This window comes from Bubalus kerabau, chromosome 13 (assembly GCF_029407905.1).
Source record: "Bubalus kerabau isolate K-KA32 ecotype Philippines breed swamp buffalo chromosome 13, PCC_UOA_SB_1v2, whole genome shotgun sequence".
Taxonomy (NCBI): domain Eukaryota; kingdom Metazoa; phylum Chordata; class Mammalia; order Artiodactyla; family Bovidae; genus Bubalus; species Bubalus kerabau.
Window position 1 is genome coordinate 21,350,270 of NC_073636.1, and position 16,433 is coordinate 21,366,702.

Genomic DNA, 16,433 nt, shown 5'->3' on the forward strand with positions numbered 1-16,433 from the left:
TTGGAGCCCCCCAAAATAAAATCAGCCACTGTTTCCCCATCTATTTCCCATGAAGTGATGGGACCAGATGCCATGATCTTCGTTTTCTGAATGTTGAGCTTTAAGCCAACTTTTTCACTCTCCTCTTTGACTTTCATCAAGAGGCTCTTTAGTTCTTCTTCACTTTCTGCCATAAGGGTGGTGTCATCTGCATATCTGAGGTTATTGATATTTCTCCTGGCAATCTTGATTCCAGCTTGTGCTTCTTCCAGCCCAGCGTTTCTCATGATGTACTCTGCATAGAAGTTAAATAAGCAGGGTGACAATATATAGCCTTGACATACTCCTTTTCCTATTTGGAACCAGTCTGCTGTTCCATGTCCAGTTCTAACTGTTGCTTTTTGACCTGCATACAGGTTTCTCAAGAGGCAGATCAGGTGGTCTGGTATTCCCATCTCTTTCAGAATTTTCCACAGTTTACTGTGATGCACAGTTTACTATGATGCCCAAGTCAAAGGCTTTGGCATAGTCAATAAAGCAGAAATAGTTGTTTTTCTGAAACTCTCTTGCTTTTCCAATGATCCAGCAGATGTTGGCAATTTGATCTCTGGTTCCTCTGCCTTTTCTAAAATTGACTTTCTACTGTGGAAAAACAATTAGAGGTGAAAATATATTAAAATATGAAGTTCTTTGCTTTTTAAAAAGTTTGTAAATGAAAAGATCCCTAGGTTATTTTCTTTAAATGTAACAGGTACTGTCAGGAATAAAGTTACCACCAGTTATTTGGGGGGTATATATGAAGAATAATGTGTGTGCATGTGTACATCTGTAGACGATTTATAAAAATAGACTTTAAAACATTAGAATGTGTTTCAAGTCCTTTGGTTTTTCAGGTGTGAATGCTGCCTATGCTTTGTTGTTTCATTTATTTTTCCTCTCAGAGAACCTTACATGATTTTTATCTTTCCCACAGCTGTTTGAGGTACTGATATAAAACACACAGAGGCATTTTTGATGTTCAAAAACTGAAGTCCGTTACATACCATGTCTGTTAGTGTTACCCATGACTTTGATGGACAGCAGCAGGAAATATTTGAATTCATTAAACTAAAAGCAATATGTTGAGAAGTGAATAGTCACTTTTCTTAAAACATCTTGATAGATTTTGTTCATATCCAAGAGGAACATTGCAAAGCACACAAGGATATTCAGGTTACTTTATTGATTCTGCAAAGGCTTCCCTGTGGCTCACACGGTAAAGAATCTGCCTGCAATGCAGGAGACCCGAGTTCAATCCCTAGGTTGGGAAGATCCCCTGAAGAAGGGCATGGCAACTCAGTCCACTATTCTTGCCTGGAGAATTCCTTGGACAGATGAGCCTGGTAGGCTACAGTCCATGGGGTCACAAAGAGTCAGACACGACTGAGCAAAACTGATGCTTCAGATTGACTCCCTCAATATTTTATATTGCTGATCTTTAGGATGTAGCAGAGACATCAGCACTGGATTCCTGCAGGCAGAGAATCTACTGTGGATAATGGAACATTTTCAAAGTGACCTTTGAAGAAATAAGGAAAGAATTGACCTTTGAGATTATTAAACTGAAGTCTTCATTTTTACTTTGAGCATCATTTCTTGGGCAATTATTTAAATTCTTAGAGACTCACTTTTCTTATCTATACAGAAGATATAATAGCATACAGAGTGCTTTGAGAATTAAATGAAATAATGTAAAGGATATATTTGTTCAGTCTTTGAGGATTAATGTTAGCTTCTTTCATACTGTTGTTTTTATATTCTCTTGAAATTTGTCAATCATTGTGAATACCTTATTTACATATCCCTTATACTCAGCAGACAATAAATGCAGCTATTTCTTATGACTAAATTTTGACTGTAGGTTATGAGCAAAGATAAATTTTTCTTTTGCATCTCTACCTCTTGTTGCAAAAATGCATAGTTGATAGGAAAGGAGAGCAATTCTTTTTAAAAGAAACAGTTACATTAGAAAAGATGTCCTTTGTGTGTGTGTGTGTGTGTGTGTGTGTGTGTGTGTGTGTGTGTGTGTGTGGAAGGAAGGTATTACCTGAAACATGTGTTAAGAGTGCTTCATATTCTAGGCTAGGGAGGCAGAGAATGGGGTGGCTACTTTCTCTCCTGTCTTTTACAGTGATGAGCATCACTATCAACAGTTTTTCCCACTATACCCAGACTCTCCAAAATTCTTTTGAATGCAACTTTCCAAGAAGTCATGTCACAATGAGGAGAAATTATTTAATAGTTCTATGTTATATATTGCTGTGTTAGTCACTCTAGTCGTGTCCAACTCTTTGTGACCCCAAGAACTGTAGCCAACCAGGCTCCTCTGTCCATGAATTTCTCCAGGCAGGAATACTCGAGTGAATTGCCATGCCCTTCTTCAGGGGATCTTCCTTATCCAGGGGTAGAACCTGGTTCTCCCGCCTTGCAAGCAGACTCTTTACCGAGTGAACCACCAGAGAAGCCCATGTTATATATTTTGGTGTTGCAAAATCAGGTGGCTACATGGATGTGAGAATTAAAAATAATTAATGATGGAGCCATCTGTTTAATATAAGTGAGGTGATTAATGTTTGTACTGACCATTCAACCATATGGCTGAATATTGTACCAATGGAAAAATGCCAGTTGTTTAAGAGTGTTAGTAATGCTTTGAAGCCATTCAAGGAATCATGACAAAGTTCACAATTTGGAAATTATTTTTTCTAAAGCCATAGCCATTTCAAAAATATTGATATGTACTAATCATCAACAAATATTTCAAATTGTTCATATCATCTATCATTCAATAATTAGTGTGGAATCATTATGGCTTATGTGATGCAGTTAATAATAATACCTAATCACATGGAAATGTTTATAGTAATTCAGTGGTTGTTATTGTTCAGGTCACTGAGTTGTATTTGACTCTGCAACCCCAAGGACTGTAGCACACCAGGCTGCAGTGGTAAATAACAATTAGGGTGACAGTGCAAAACCAAGAAGTAATAAGTTGCTAAATATTTAAATAGTAACAACTATTACTGTTGTAAAACACCCCCACTACCCAAGAACTGACATGATATGGAAAGAGAAAGATAGGACCTAGGTTGGACTTTAAAGGAAAAGTATTTTTGCTAGATGGAATGGAGCAATTAAGGTAAATTAATACAATTGTAGAGAAATTTGAAACTTGACAGGTTTAGACTGCAGAGCAATCCCTGCTACTTGCCTATCCATGTTTCTGTTAAGAAACAGAACTCCAGTTTTACTTGGGGCAGCATTATAACCAGCCACAGATACTATCTTCTGCAGCTTCTTTGTAGCCACTAGAGGCCCTTGAGATATACATGGGAACTCGGGGAAAGGATCACTTTCAAAAATAAAAAAGCGACAGAATGGGCAAAAAGCTTTTCTCTTCTTTCCTCTTCGCATTGCTTTCAATGCTGTGAATATCTGTGGCTCTGGGAAATACAGCAGCATCTTGCAACCATGAAGGAGCATGAGGATGACAAGATGACAGTAAGGAAGGATGGAAAATGTATGCTTCACACTGGACGCTGGAACTACAACCATAGTGCCCCAATACTTTGGCCACCTGATACAAAGAGCTTACTCATTGGAAAAGGCCTTGATTCTGGGAGAGAATGACGGCAAAAGGAAAGGGGGCAGCAGAGGATAAGATGGTTACATAGCATCAGCGACTCAATGGACATGAGTTTAAGCAAACACTGGGAGATAAGTGAAGGGCAGGAGAGCCTAGTGTGCTGCTGTTCGTGGGTCACAAAGAGTCAGACGTGACTTAGTGACTGAACAACAACATCAGGATGCCAACCTTATACTGACACCTTCCTGACCTATTGTTAATTGAGATAAATGAATTCTTGTCTATTTATGCTATTATTTGGGGTTTCAGTACTTGAAACTAAATGTATCTCTGATACAGACAATAAGGAAAATGTATTTTCTCAAATGGCAAGAAGTCCAAAAGCAATTTAGAGTTGGTTAATTTAGTAACTTTTGTCATCAAAACTATAGAACTGTATGCCCTCCATAATTCTTTAAGTTCTGCCTTCTTCAGATAATGAATGGTCTTATAAAGTCAGCTTCCCTTACACATCTTTGCAATGATATCCTGAGAAAGGACAGATAGATTTTCTTCCTTTTGACTTATTTTTAAGAATAAATAAACATTTTCCTAGGTGTCTTTTTTTCCTAGTAAGTCTCATTGTCAGAAATGTATCCCCAAACTGTCTTAAACCAGTGAAGACAAGGGAAAATTGAACATTGCATCAGGATTGCTTAGATAAACTGTGAGACACCTCTGGAGCTATGATAGCAGACTCTTCAGACACTCTTCATAAAACTTCAGTTCTTCACTCTTAATAAAACTGCAGTTATGTCCTGAACAAGAGAGAAAAGGAAGGACTGACAAGTAGCACCCAATTGCTAGAGAGAATATGCAAAATATAAGAGTAGTTTAACATAGAAGTTGAAAAAAATGTCAATTTTATTCAAGAGATAATTTACTGAAAAATTTGTAGAGACAGTTTGAAGACAAGAGAGATTTCAGCCTTAAAAATATTGCATCAACAGAAAGGTTATTGTACTCAGGACTAGAAGTCTTGAGGGCATTTTTAAATAATGTGAACACCTGAATATTTTGAGCAAAGGAAATAATAGAAGAGAAGTCTGAAAGATGATTGATGGAGTTTGAGTTTATAAAGTTGATAGAATGAAGGTTACAGTAAAGAAAGAGGCTTCTTAACTCGGCAGCTTAAACCAATGGAACTAGAACAGGGACTATGGGGCTGCAAAAAAGGAGTGAATTAAACAAATTCTTGAAGGGAGATTACACAAATGTTGGTAGATTAGATATATACATAAGAATGCAAAATCAAAAGATAACTTCAAAGTTTGAATCTTAGAGAAGATTCATGCTATGATATAAATCAATCTCAGAGAAGAACCCATTTGGAGGGATCAATGATGAGTTCATTTTAGGATTGTTGGCTTTGAGATGACAATTGCATATTCCAAGTAGAATATTCAACAAACATTTGTAGAAAAACACCTGCATTTTATTTTGTCTGTGGATTTGTAGATCATTTGCACAAAAGTATGAAAGCCATGGGAAAGAATGAATGAAGATATACACAGTGAGACTTTCAAATTTTATGTGATTTTTTTTTTTAATGAGGGGCACGCTAGCTACCTCTGCAAGGTGAGAAAGGAATTAGTAGAGAATGTGTGTTTGAAAGATGTGGAAACTTTGTGTAACCTTGAAATAAATGAAGCCTTGGAATGCTAATAGCAGTGCTTGATAAACAGTTGGTTAGCAAGATTAGCCCTAGAAAAGGGAAAAGTAAAAGTGAGGTAATTTGAGTTAGAGAGGCTGAAATGTAACAGAATAAATCCTGATTGTGTAGATATCTTGAGAGTCAAATAAGAAGTTTAATATTAAATAGAGTAGAAGAATTAGGGCAAGGAAAAAAAAGGATGTAGAATAATTATTGTTACAGAAATACAGTAGAACCTGTATGTGACTTCATTCTAATAAACACACAATGGCTGCCTTTTCTGTAACCTTGGAAGATTCTGGATGTTTGCAGTTGGTTAGCTAAACACTCGGAGAAACAAATTCCTCACTTTTATCCATATTGCATAAGTATGATATAGATCTATTTATATCACATAATCCTGGCATGTAAACATAAAAAGGATATACAGAGCCCATAAATAAACATGTAAAAACCAATGGATCATAGGTCATGGAGAATGAATGAAAGAAATGTACATAATTAAAAATGATTCTAGTTTATAGAAATAAGATGCAATCATGCCAGAGAAGTAAAAGGCTGATATTTTATGAACATACTCTCAGAGATTCAGAAAGTTTTCTATAAAAATAGTAAAGCTTTGAATACCTAATGTCTGGCATCCATTTTAACAGCAAGTTTTCCTGTGACAATGTGTCTATACATGCTCATAATAGTTTTATGTTAAGAAAAAGTTTGGAATGAGAAACCACCTGGAGAAGAAGTGTTAAAATAATACAGATTTCATCTTTCAAAAAAGAAAAAAAAAGTCAATGACAATCTCAGTTGATTCATACTGATTAAACCATCCAATAATTCATTCTGTCTCTGTAACACAGCTTTTACAGTGAATGCTCAAAGATAATAACTGCTATGCAAAAAGAAAATTAAAGAAAAGTGAAAGCAGATATCAGGGTGTTATGATGGCACTTTTCACAGATGACTAACTAGTAGACAATCAGTTATTACCTAGTAATTTTTCTCATTGTGAACAACTTAATATTTTAATGAGTTATCAATCAACACTTTTAGAAGAGAACTTCTTTCATTATTTAGTGACTGGCTCTGAAATGTTTCTGTGGATGATGGGTATGGTAGCAGAGAGGGTTTGCATCCTGCACTGTTTACCACTTCTCCCAAAGGCAACTTTTCTTTAATTATTGACTTTTCCTCTCTAAAGGTGCTGGCTATTCAAGCACTACAGTGGACAGAGGGCCTAAATTAATCATCCAGACAACTGGAAATATTGAATTATTTGACCTGAATTATCTGCATTATCATAATGTTATATTCATTCTTCATGTATAGATGCAGTTTTATCTATCATCTAAAATGTTACTAGTCAATTCATGTAAATCCTTATCGGCTAAATGACAGTATTCATGCACTTCTAGATTCTGTGATAAAAAAAACCTTCGGTGTACGACTGATATATCCAATGAATACAAATGCCATGATTCTTTAAATTTTTAAATAATAGAATATGCACTAATAATTTTAAACCATCACAAATGAAGTGTAATATCAAGTGTGACATACATTTCCAGAACACTCCATTAATATTTTTGTTTCCTTAGGCCAATATACAGGCACAGCAGGAAGCTGCAGTTTTGAAACAACTGCAGGAAACTGGACCACAGCTTGCCATCTTACACAAGATTCTCAAGATGACTTGGATTGGGCCATTGACAGTGGAATTCCTACAGAAGCATCGAGTCCAGACCCTGATCACACACCAGGTAAATCTAGGAGAGATAGCCAGGCCAAAGAGTCCACTGGGTGGTAATCTGCTTTAACTGTTTGAACATCAGAGTGCCTTCCTTGTGTCTTTGTGGAGATAGAACTCAGTATCCTTTATGAAAAGAGAGTTAGTTCCTTCTGGTTATCCCCTGAATTATTTAACAGACATAGAACGGATATTGCTACAACAAAGAAATCCATGACTCATATTTTAAGAAACTCAGATTTTACTTATGGTACCCTAAAGGCCCAGGGCTTCTCTGGTGGCTCAATGGTAAAGAATCCACCTACCAATGCTGAAGATATGGGTTCAATCCCTGGCTTTGAAGATCCTCTGGAGAGGGAAATGACAACCCACTCCAGTATTCTTGCCTGGGAAGTCCCATGGAGAGTGGAGCCTGGTGGGCTACAAGCCATGGGATTGCAAAAAGAGTCAGACACAAATTAGCAACTAAATAACAGCAATAAAGATGGCCTTAAGATTTCTTAATTGGGGCAGGGACAAGTAGGGGATGTTCAAATTAATGCATGCAGTAGACAAAAGAATATAGTTGGCATGCTACCTCGGTGATAGCTAGCTGGCCATCAGTTTCATTCCAGACCCTCTGAAGTGCAGAGGCAGTGATTTAAAAGGTAAGTGATGATAGAAGGAATGAGCACCAATGAACCCTGAACTAGTTTTGCTTCCTGCCGGTGGTTTGAAAGTAAGGTGATCTGAAATGGTTTTACAAGTAATAGAGTCAGAGCAGAAGTAAACTTGTATTTTTGTTTGCTGTTAACCTGAAATTTTGCCTGATGCTTAACATTTTTATTAGGAGTCAAACTTTCTTAGGGATTAAAAATAACTTTTTTCAGTGATAAATTTTCTTAGGGACAAAACTATTCTTAGGGATAAAATCTAGCTTTTCTTTGAGGTAAAAAAAAATCATCTTAACTATTGTGATGATTAATTTTATGTATCATCTTGGAGGGTGTTTTGGGATGAGGTTAACATTTAAATTGGTGAACTTGAAGCAGATTACACACCATATGTGGGTGGGCCTCACCCAATCAGTTGAACACCTGAATAGAACCAAAAAGGCCAGCCTCTCTGAGTAAAAGATAACTCACCAACAGACTGCCTTTGGACTTTCACTGCCCTGTTGGCTTTCTTCCTGCAAATATGGGGCTTGCCAGCCTCCATAATTACATGAGCCGGTTCCTTTAATAAATGCCTTGCTATGTTTACACATATCCTATTGGCTGTGTTTCTCTGGAGAACTCTAATTAATACAACATTCCACAAAATAATTGAAGCATAGGCTCAATGAAAAAGAACAAGATTACGTGGAATTAAAATAATTTTTCATAGAAAGGGTGTTCAAGATTGACTCAGCCATTCTATGTCCAATAAATGAGAACAGTATTTTTGTTATTTATATATTCCGGGCAGATTGAAAATATCATGATTTCAACTACAGCTTGGATGTGCGTTTTTGTTTAAAACTGTTTCCTAATTCAGCCTCAGGTTGACTATTTCTATTCCTTTTGACCTGTCAAGTTGTATTTCCTCTGCCTTTCATCAAGTTTTTATTTCCTTAAAAAACAGATGAGATTAGTGTATACCAGGTGATAGGGTAATGGAACAGGATAGAGAATTAAGGCACTTGGGTAAATAATTAGAAGAGTTTAGTATATAACAAAGGTTAATTCACTGGGAAAAAGATGTATTATTTAGTGTGATGCTGGCATGGCTAGTTATCCACATGGAAGGAAATTAAATGAAATTCTAGTTTTTCTTCTGAATATTTCATATACAACCATATATTCTAAATGGATTAACGATATAAATATAACAAGTTAAAATAATAAAATTCTTGCAAGAAAACATAGGGTAAGCTATATGCAATTTAAAGAAGTATCTACCTTCCAAAAGCTACAATAAATAAATAAACAAATAAACTGCACATATTTAAAGATATAAAATTATAACTATGGCCTAAAAATTTCATAAACAAAATCAACAGGCATATAATATATTTGAAAATTCTTTTATTTACATATTTCAAGTACATAGGTAGGTAACTCTTATAGACTTATTAGAAATAGCAGTTTTACCAACCAGGGAAGATTTGCATAACCAATTCACAGATGAACAAATTCAAATAATCAACAAATATATTAAATGATGCTCAAGTTTGCAACTCATCAGAGAAATGCAAATTAATAAGCTAGGAAGGGATTTTCAGAAGCCACTCACAGATGACTGAGTGATGGAATTGGGGAAAGAGGGGGAAAGACGCTCATTCATAGTTGTGGAAAGTTTTCCATTTTGGGAAGCATTTTGTCCATATAGAAATATAAAGACCATTGTGTAAGCATATGTATGTAAGGATATTTACTTCAACATTGTTTGAGGTTGAAAAAATGGGAAGTAACATGAACATGGGGCTTCCCTGGTGGTCCAGATGGTGAAAAATCTTCATGCAATGCAAGAGACCAGCATCCCATCCCTGGGTCGGGAAGATCCCCTGGAGAACGGAATGGCTACCCACTCCAGTATTCTTGCCTGGAGAATTCCATGGATTGAGGAGCCTGGCAGGCTACAGTCCATGGGATCACAAAGAGTCAAATACAACTGAGTGACTTTCACTTTCAACATGAGTATGCATCATTCATACAATCATTTAATCATTCACTTGTTCATTTATTTATTACTTATTAAATGCCAAGCACCATTCTAGGACCTGGGGAAAGATTAAGAGGATAAAACAGACAAAAATCATCACCACAGTGGAGTTTGCATTCTAGAAGGGAAAAACAATAATAAATAAACATATAAGTAAAAATGTTATATGGTCAGTTAGTGAAAGAAAGAATAGAGGAAGTAGGTTCCTGAAGGCTAGTGGATGGATTGAGGGAGAGTTTTAATTTAAATAAGCTGGTCAAAATAGGCTGCATTGAGAAAAGGCCATTTGAAAAATGACTTGATAGAAGTGAGAGAGAGTGATACAGGTAGGGACCTAAGGAGAGGGTGTTCTAGCCTGAGGAATAGCCAGTGCCAAACACGCTGAGGTCAGAGTATGCCTGGTGGGTGTTTTGGCAATCTAATTAATTGCGGTGGAGCTTCCCTGTACACTCTGTGATGTTTGGCAGTATCCCTGGCCTCTACCCAGCTAATACCAGCATCACTCCTCTCTCCAGTGTTGAAAGCTCAAAATATCTTTAGAAATTGACAACTACCACCAAGGGGCCAAAATTGCCCCTTGTCAAGAATCTAGAGGAATAGCCAAGGTAATTGATTCAATCCACAGTGCACAATATCACGCAGCCACTGAAAAGAGTGTAGTGCCATACACTTGACTTGTAAGGATTTCCAAAAGATATTCTTAAAGGAGTGAGATAACATGCAAAATGATCATACGATGTGATCTAATATTTCTAAAACAACAATGACTGACGCCCTCTTATCTGTGCATACATTGAACTCCAAATGCAAATACTTATAGAATAACAATATGAACATGGAAAAGAAGATAAGAAAGGATATACATTCGTTTATTAACATGAATTATGTAGATGGATGATAGAGTTGGAGTAGAGAGGAGAAATAAATCCAAAAACAAAAAGAATAATTGAAACCAGGAATGACACCTCAAAAGAAACGCCAGCATACATGATAGCAGCACAATTATGTGTTTGTGGAAAATGTGGTGGATATTTTTAAGTTTTACTCCTTAAAAAAACCTGAACTATTGCATTTCATCCTTAATATTTAACATTTTTTCTTCAAGAATTCTTTTCTTGAATTTTACATTACTGGAAATACATTTTTTTCTAAAACATTTTAAATAAGCAGAAAAAAGAAAACTCTAGTCATTCCAGTAGAGTAGTATAATTACTTTTAAGCTTCATATCTGTGTCTCCTGCCATTCTTTCTTAATGTACACATTGGCCAACAAAAATAAAGTTCCTACTTGATTCAGTAATTTAAAAAAAACCATCGTGTGAACAAGTTTATCTTATGCAGTACATTTAGTAACATAATTGTGATTATATCATAGTATTCTACTTGTGGATATATCATGATTTATAAAATTATCTAACGGTAAATTCTTAAATTATTTCCTAACATTTTCAGTATAACAAATATCACAACAGTCAATATGCATTTAGATGGAACTTTTTTCTTTTAACCTTTTGTGATAGTCTCTGAGGATAAATATTAGTTTCTCTTCCTTGAGAAATTAAGAGAAATAAACTGATATTTATTTGCTACTAAGATTCAGAGGGGACTTCCCTGGTGGCTCAGACGGTAAAACGTCTGCCTACAGTGTGGGAGACCTGGGTTTGATTCCTGAGTTGGGAAGATACCCTGGAGAAGGAAATGGCAACCCACCCCAGTACTCTTGCCTGGAAAACCCCATGGACGGAGGAGCCTGATAGACTACAGTTCACTGGGTTGCAACGAGTCAGACACTACTGAGCGACTTCACACAAGATCCAGAGAGTAACATTTAGGTAACTAATGCCCATGAGTTCTTTAGATAACATCTGTAGCAGTCTTTCCTCATCTTAAGACAGTATTTGAAAACTACAGAGCATGTCTGCTTGTATATTACTACTAGTGGGACAAATTATTGTAGGCTCAGTTTAGGGAAAATGTAAAAGTATAATGGGCTACCCTAGTGGCTGAGTAATAAAGAACCCACCTGCCAGTGCAGGAGATGAGCTTTGATCCCTGGATTGGGAAGATCCCTTGGAGTAGGAAATAGCCACCCAGTCCAGTATTCTTGCCTGGGAAATCCCACAAACAGAAGAGCCTAGTGGGCTACAATCCATGGGATTGCAAATGAGTCAAACAACACTTAGCAAATAAACAACAAGAAGAAATATAATAGTTAACCTATAATATAATATATAATACAATATAATATAATCAGTTCAGTTCATTTGCTCAGTTGTGTCCAACTCTTTGTGACTCCATGGACTGCAGCATGCAGGCTTCCCTGTCCATCATTGACTCCCAGAGCTTGCTCAAATTCATGTCCATCAGGTCGGTGATGCCCTTCAACCATCTCATCCTCTGTCATCCCCTTTTCCTCCTGCCTTCAATCTTTCCCAGCATCAGGGTCTTTTCCAAGGAGTCAGTGCTTTGCATCAGGTGGCTAAAGTATTGGAGTTTCAGTTTCAGCATAAGTCCTCCCAATGAATATTCAGGACTGATTTCCTTTAGGAAATATAACACAATATAATAGTTTAGAGAAAAAGAAGTATAATCAATGGACATGAGAAAGCTTCCATGCATTGTCCCAAAAGACAACCATGAGTGATCTATTGATCCTTTTTAATGTAATTTAAAGAATATTAATGGTTATTTTTATTTTCTTTTTTTAACCTTTATAGCTAGTGTGAGTTCATTAAAGACCACATGAAAAGTCTTCCGTCTGGTTCTTTATGCAATATGGTATACAAGTCATGTTGTTCACAGATAAGGAAAAGTAATCATGTGGACAGAATACTTTATTATCCTCCCTGTTAATCACTGTGCGAGACAGTTTATTTTTACGGAGTGCTCTTTTCAAAGCGGCCTGATTATATCACCCAGGCTACACCACTACAGCTCACTCAACTTGTTTAGGCATCACTGAGACAATGGGCTGCTAAATAGATTGTAAGGACATTAATTAATGTTGACCCTCTGGGAAAAACAAAATTCTTTATGAGAAGGCCAACAGATTCAAAGAACCCACGGTCTTTTTCTAAGCATCACAACCTTGCTGTTAATTAAAGCTGCATTTATGGATCTTTTCACTTGTTGTTACCAAGATGAAGAATTAGATACATAAGGAGGGCATTCTCAATGTCCATCACAGGCCTATTTATGAGTCTTTTTGGGGCCATCACCAAAGTTGTAGAGAGAAACTGCAAGCATTAATCTACTCTCCAGTCTGCACATGAATAGTGTTTGGACTGAGTATATACGAGTTTTAATGGCAAGAATGACATTTGCATGACATAAATTAACAGAGGCAAAATGCAGAAGGCTGCTGTCTCTTTTTTCCCTTCCCTCATAACTTTATTTTCTTTTTAATGTTATAATAAATCAACTCTCTCTACAATTAGAGTATAAACTCTGATAGGGTATACCAAAGTCACATCTTTTGCTATTTTTATATTCTTTCCAGAATTTATAATTGAATAGACCTTAATGAGAATTTATGTAGGCCTCACGTGACCTAGATTTATGTTCGTCTGTATTTTACAAATTTTTGGGATTAAAGAATGCAGTGTAGTTTTCCTGAGTGCCTTCTAAATACCACACACAATGTGTTGGAAACCGAATTAAGTGAATGTTTGGAAGATAACTAAAATGGAGTATATTTCTTTATATGATCCACACGCTTACTATTGTGCAATTCTCTACTCACAGCCCAAGGTCAAAAAGTAAAGCTGCAAACAATCTTAGTGATACTAACACTCTAATGCGTATGTTAGTAATTTAAAGCCTTAAGTGTTCAACAAACAGAACTTAACTTGGTAGTTAGTTGACAGAGCCCTGCAGGCTTGATGCTGATAGCTGTATTTCCTGTTGGGCAGACAGGACAGATACTATTATTATTCCTGCATCAGAGATGAAGAACAAGAGGAGCTGAAGGTCTTCTCTGAGTCTGTGTACTGAGCACCCACTTCAGAACAGAACCCCTGGTGTTTGGAGCTTCATCCAAGCTGTTTCCTTCACTGTCTTGCTTTATCCTTAGGTACAGCTTTGCCTGAATCTTCTTAATGGCCTTATTTGGGGCCGCTTAACCTTTTCTTTCTTATGAATTATGTCGCCATCTCACCGTGGTCTCTGATAGAGCAGGGAGAGTTGAGGCTCGGTCAGGGAAATGGTGTGTTATATACAAAAGCCAGCCCTCGCTCACATGTTCATCAGACCACTCACTTTGATCTTATCCACACACACTCATGCACACCTATACACACATGTAGAAAGAGATAATAACTGTACTTTTCACACATTTTAGAAAATTCCCATCTTTAGACCAGAAATGTTTGAGGTATTCCAGAAGGGAATAAAAAAACAGATGGGATCAGAATGGGTGAAGTGAAAACAGCATAAATCTCAGCCCAGGGGAACATGGTTCCCTGTAGATCTTCCCAAGGAAACTATACAGATATTCTTAGATTAAAGTCAAAAGTACTGTCCTGGACAGAATGGTGCCCCCCTTTCAAAATTCAGATGTTGAAGCCTTAACTCCCAATGTGACTGCATTGGAGACAAGGCCTTTCAAGAGATTGTAAGGTTAAGTGATGTCATGAATTGGGGGACCTTCATCCAAAGAACCAGAGAAGGCAATGGCAACCCACTCCTGTACTCTTACCTGGAAAATCCCATGGACGGAGGAGCCTGGTAGGCTGCAGTCTACATGGTCACTAAGAGTCGGACACGACTGAGCGACCTCACTTTCACTTTTCACTTTCATGCATTGGAGAAGGAAATGGCAACCCACTCCAGTGTTCTTGCCTGGAGAATCCCAGGGATAGGGGAGCCTGGTGGGCTGCCATCTATGGGGTCGCACAGAGTCGGATACGACTGAAGCAACTTAGCAGCAGCAGCATCCAAAAAACTTATGCCCTTATAAGAAGAGGAAGACACACCAGGAGGCACTTACCCAGGGGAAAGGCCCTGCAAGAATTCGCAGTGGAGCTGGCTGTCTTCAGGCCAAGGAGAGAGGCCTCAGGAGAAACCAACCCTGCCAGCACCTGGATTTTGGACTTCGAGACTCTATAACAGTGAGGAGATAACTTTCCGTGGTTGAAGCACACAGTCTGTGGTATTTATCACAACCTGAGCTGACTAATACAAATACCAGGAAAGGTTGTGAAGAATTCTTCAAAGTCCCTGAGAAACAGCATGCAGAACACCTGGTTGAATTGGAACTTGGCACCACCTTTTGTATTTCCTTCCCAGGACCATGGTTTCCAAACACAACTGCTCACAAGAGTAGCTTTTGCTCACAGAATAAAATCAGCGAAATGTTATCTAAGGAAAGCCAGGCATCTGCCTGCAAAATGATTATCATAATTTAATTACATCCTGAAAAAGAAGCAGGGTTATATTGGGGATTATACAGGATCCATACCCTAGGTTTTCAGGGGGAAATAAAGAAAGATAACTCTGCCTAGGAATAAAAGAAAATCGAACAGGCAATCTGCCTGTCTGCCAACCCTTCACCTCACAACCAAGGACAATGGTTCTCAAACTTGGTTGAATATTAGAACCCCCTGAGAGTTTAAACAAAATATTAATAACTGGATCCACCCACAAAGATTCTGACAAAATCAATCAATGCTGTGACCTGGGCAGCAAGATTTTTAAGAACTTTCCTTGAGTCTAATGTGTATCCAAGGTTGAGAAATACTGTCCCATCTTAGGGACATCTGTGCATCTTTGTGCCCAGTCCACCTGTCCAGCACCTGCTCTTTATTCTTCCAATCAAAATACAACTCTGTGGGAAAAACAGTTCTGGTTACAGCTGTGAATATTCTTTCCTGATATCTATATACTAAGATATATCTATATATCTTTCCCGATATCTGTAATATATAGATATCTTCATTCAAAAGTTGAAATAGATAGCCAAGCATCACCAAGCATTTAAAAACAGCCAATATCATGAAAGATAAGGATGTAAAAAGAGAACAGTTACCCTGGAGGAAGGAGATAACTTAGTGCAGTAGACATTTGTCATATGTTCTTGTTGTTCTTTAGAAAGATGTTTATTTACTACTGAACCTTAAGAGTTCCTTCTCACCCAACTTGTCCTGTGCTTACAATGAAAGGTGCGAATCAGATGCACATGAGTTTGATTTGAAAGCAGACAGCAGTTCTCCTTCTCCATTTATAATGGAGTATAATCATTTCTGAAAAAATTGGGAATGTAGATACTCCCATTTATATATATGTGTGTATATATATATATTTATGCTCCAATAAATATACTTATATCCATATTAACATAAATATAAAATATATTTCCTACTGTCTAAATATTTGATTATAATGAAGTATAACTCATCTTTGTGTAATATATTTATGAAATATGATAGTCCTAATATGGTAGATATATATACTGACCTATATTTAACATATAAACATGTAATTTCATATTCTGGGTTACTTTCAAATAGTCTAGTGGTATTGAGGATATGAGTGTTAATTTAGAAGAAACGAGACTGACCATGGGTTGAGACTGTTGAAGTTGGATTTTGTGTAGATGGGATTTCATTATGCTATTTTTTTATACTTCAGTATAAATTTGAAATTTCTCAAAGATGTTTAAAAAATATTTCCCACAAAACATGAATGTAACTTAAGTGAAAAAAACCCTGATA

The 16,433-nt window shown here is 36.9% G+C and overlaps 1 protein-coding gene across 1 annotated transcript in view; it reads left to right on the forward strand.

Annotated features, from left to right (window-relative positions):
- Positions 1-16,433, forward strand: part of MALRD1 (MAM and LDL receptor class A domain containing 1) — a 573,786-nt gene that overhangs the window by 384,842 nt on the left and 172,511 nt on the right. Inside the window, exon 32 of the mRNA XM_055545367.1 lies at positions 6,893-7,054. Within this exon, the coding sequence (XP_055401342.1) occupies positions 6,893-7,054 (162 nt within the window). The remainder of the gene's footprint in view (positions 1-6,892; positions 7,055-16,433) is intronic.